The 3,674-nt window shown below is 45.5% G+C and overlaps 1 protein-coding gene across 3 annotated transcripts in view; it reads left to right on the plus strand.

Moving 5' to 3' along the window:
• arhgef49 (Rho guanine nucleotide exchange factor 49) overlaps positions 1–3,674 on the plus strand; it is a 38,675-nt gene that overhangs the window by 30,949 nt on the left and 4,052 nt on the right. For all 3 annotated transcript variants that reach the window (XM_025063622.1, XM_008328346.3, XM_008328347.3), the window contains 4 exons: positions 156–375; positions 1,717–1,921; positions 2,252–2,841; positions 2,963–3,108. In XM_025063622.1, coding sequence (XP_024919390.1) covers positions 156–375; positions 1,717–1,921; positions 2,252–2,841; positions 2,963–3,108 — 1,161 coding nt within the window. The remainder of the gene's footprint in view (positions 1–155; positions 376–1,716; positions 1,922–2,251; positions 2,842–2,962; positions 3,109–3,674) is intronic.

Genomic DNA, 3,674 nt, shown 5'->3' on the forward strand with positions numbered 1-3,674 from the left:
AGCTTTAAAGAGAAGTGAACTTTTGTTCCTGTGACTTTACCTTTTCTTCTTCCTGTTTCTCATCTTTTCTGTCTTTTCTTTTCCTTCTTCATTCCATTATTTTTTTCCATCCGTTTCCATTTCCTCCTTTCTGCACTTCCTCTCTCCTCCACCAGCTGCAGTGCAGAGATTTCTGCTGAGACCCCCGTCAGGCTGTCAGGTGACCAGCATGGAGGCTGTGACATCACCGCCGCCCCATCAGTCCCTAGCTTTCAGCCCTCTGCCGTTGCCATGGCAACGTCGGCAACGGCCTGCAGACCTGAGACTGGAGACGAGCCGCCTGCAGGAGGAGCAGGAACAGGAGGAGAAGGAAGGAGAGAGGAAGCAGGAGAATGCGTAAGGATTTTCTTTTTTTTTTAAATCATTTCTTTTATTTCATTTCTACTATTTCATCGCCTTGTCTGCTTCTGTTACGGCTTTTTGACGCTGTTTTTTTGCTTCAATTTATTTGTCTTCAAGGATGACGGGTGAGCAAGGGTACTGCGACACACACATTCACACATGCACATGACACACTGACACAAACATACTGATGCAGAGGTATTTACTGGAAGGAGAAGGAGCAGGAGACACTGTGTTTTCACAGCGTCAGCTCGATGTTTGAGGCTGCAGTGGGTAAAGGATTAAACCTCTGTTCCAGCTGAAGACTCATGATAACTCAGCGCACCATTCCTGCATCTGCTGCACTGACAGCAGCCGTAGCTGCAACTCATATCCTGCTCCTCTCTCTGCACCTAAAAACGGAAGACTGACATGGGATCTCATCCTGCTGGCAGGCTGTTGGGAGTTAAATGAACAGATGTGGAGCTGCGTTGGATTTTTTTGCGGTGGATCCCGACTGTTTGATAATTCCGCTGAGCATGAATTATTCTTCTCTGATTGCTGCAAGCTGCGCTTCATCTTCTGCTGTAGAACAATAAAAAATACTCCCGTGCCTCTCGGTAGGGTGTAGCTGTTTGTTGTCCCAGAGCCGTCGACATACGTACACATAGGTGAAAAGGTTAACGTCAGAGATTCATGTATCGTCTGTGGGACTTCATTGTTTTGAGCATCATGGATGGATTTTAGACAATCATGTGTCCATGAAAATTCTGCCATGTCTTGCTTCACCTCAGAAAATAAAAACCCTGGAGATTCTTTGAATTGAGACTCGGAGGAGGTTCGTTATCTTCAAGGCTGAATGATTTCAAAAACAATCTCTGGCTGCACAGATCTGCTTTGTTTAGACGGTGAAAGGATGTTAGAATTTGGCCTACAGACCAGTCCTGGTTGTGGAACTTTTTTTTTTCTTTCGTCTTTATCAAAAATACATTTTATACCAAGGTGTAAAGATAACTTACTGGCTGTTGTTGCTAATAATATATACTGTATGTTTCAGGGGCCTTTTTTAATATGTCAGGGCAATTGTGGCTAACTTTTAGCTGTAGGCCAAATATGTTCTCTGCATTTGTTTGTTTTTTTATTTTCTTCGCCAGCTCTATCTGTTAGTTACTATTGGCTACTGCATCGATGTTTTTAGCCATTAGTTAGTCATCTTTGGTTCATTTTGCTACTGCAAGTCAACTCTTTGTATTTGTTGTTGTTGTTTTTTCTTTCTTTCTTCAGGTTTTATTCTTTTTTGTTCATCTTATGTAACATTGACAGCCTGAGTGACATGTGTGTCCTTCTTCATAACAGCACAGCAGTGTGGGCTGCAGGCGATCCAGCTCGGACGCAGCCTATGAACGTGCTGAGACGGTTAGGGCGCAGCGCGAGTGCCGCCTCAGGCCCCACTACAGCGACCCCATGCCAGCAGATGCCTCCAAACGCAAACAGCTGGAGATGAAGATCGCTGCCGCCGCCCGGGTTCATAGTCATCGACGAGATCGTGACAGAGACAGTGGTAAGAATATTTTATAATCTGTTTAAAACATTTTAATGCAGATATTTTTCTTCATCGACGTGACTGAAGTAGGCTTATGGAAAGCCCATCTGGGTCGCATGTGATACGTGTAGACAAGTTGATGGGTCCAATGACTTAATTTTTAAATGCACAGTCCACATGCTAATGTGAACTTTCACTCTCTCCAGCAGAGCAATGTTGATTGTGTAAGTTTAACCTACTGTCTGTTTGTATATTGTATTGCTAATGTGAACTTTCTCTCTTTCCAGCAGAGCAATGTTGATTGATTAAGTTAAACCTACTGTCTGTTTGTAAATTGAAATTCTTCAGCTCCTGCAGCCCTCCGTGGTCGATCTGAGCCCCCCGGTGAGGAGCGTCAGGCAGGTCTGGCTGTGACACGGTCAGGCCAACATCGTTGGAGCACCATCAGCAGCCTGAGCGCTGACAGCGGTGTGGTGGGTCTCAGTGATGAGCGGGAGGAGGAGGACAGCGAGCCTCGCCGTCATCGCCGGAGCAGAGGTGCTGAGGTGGAAAGGGTGGACAGCGGTATCGGTCCAGGACTCTCCCGCACCTGGAAGAGACCGTCGGCCTTGCTGAGAGCCTGGGAGTCACAGAGACCCTGTCCGGACTGTGGACTGAGGGACGGGCTCTCCAGAGAGCGTGGAGAACGCATGTGTGAACGCTGCACCAAACTACGCACTGAACGTAAAGAAGCCATCCTGGAGTTCCTGAACACGGAGTCGAGTTATGGCGAGGACCTGAGGATCATCAAGGAGGAGTTCTACTGCCCCATGCAGAGTGCTGGGCTGCTGACAGCTGAGCAGCTCACGGTGGTGTTCGGTAACGTTCAGGAGTTGATAGATGTCAACGACCGCTTCACTGAACACCTCCAGGACAGCATCGACCAGGCCTTTGACCAGGTGAAACACATACACCACCTCTTATCTGATCCTGTCCTGTAAGAGTGAAGAGTGAGGGCTTTTGCTGAATCATTTGCTGAATATTGGCCTGACCTCTTTCTCTAATGTGGCCTGACCTTAGGGAGATGACGATCTTCTGACCGTCTACATTGGAGAGATCTTCTTGGAGTTTGTCAACATGCTGCCTGCCTTCCAGACCTACTGTCTTCAACAGTCCACCTCTGTCAACATGCTCAACACCCTGGAGAAAGAGAAAGAACTGCTCAGGTACAAACACAGACCGTGGCTCCAAACGTTTGTGTGATTCAAAAAGTTTACCTTGGAGTCTCTTTGACTTCCTGCCACAGCTGTGCTGGTCTGTTCTGTGTAACTGTTAATGGAATCATTATGGGATCATCACTAATTCAGAAGAAGTTCTAATTTAGGAAGAATTGAACAGCAGTGAATCATAGTGTGAACAGAACTAGAGCTGGACCAGAAGTCAGGGTTTCTGTGAATCCTATTAGTCAATGAATCAACTGATGTCTCTGCACATTAAATAATTCAATTTGAGTTATTGAGGCGCTTCAATTTCATTGTCTGAAATTGTCTCAGTTGTAGAGAAAGTGCTTTGATAAACACAAATAGCAGGAAACATGACAAGAACTTCCTAGTTGTAACTACAAACCTAGCCAAAAAGGATGAAAGTTATTCTAAAACATAGCTAAGATGTTGAAAACTGCTGACTCTGGATTAACCTGAAAGGAGGAAAGAAATAGCCAAAAATACTGCAAGAATGAGTTTGTGGTCTGTTTTGCTTCCTTGTCAATATTTTTTTTTCTTATTGCTTTTAG

The sequence above is a fragment of the Cynoglossus semilaevis genome, chromosome 16, assembly GCF_000523025.1.
Source record: "Cynoglossus semilaevis isolate Cse_v1.0 chromosome 16, Cse_v1.0, whole genome shotgun sequence".
NCBI classification, from domain to species: Eukaryota; Metazoa; Chordata; class Actinopteri; order Pleuronectiformes; family Cynoglossidae; genus Cynoglossus; species Cynoglossus semilaevis.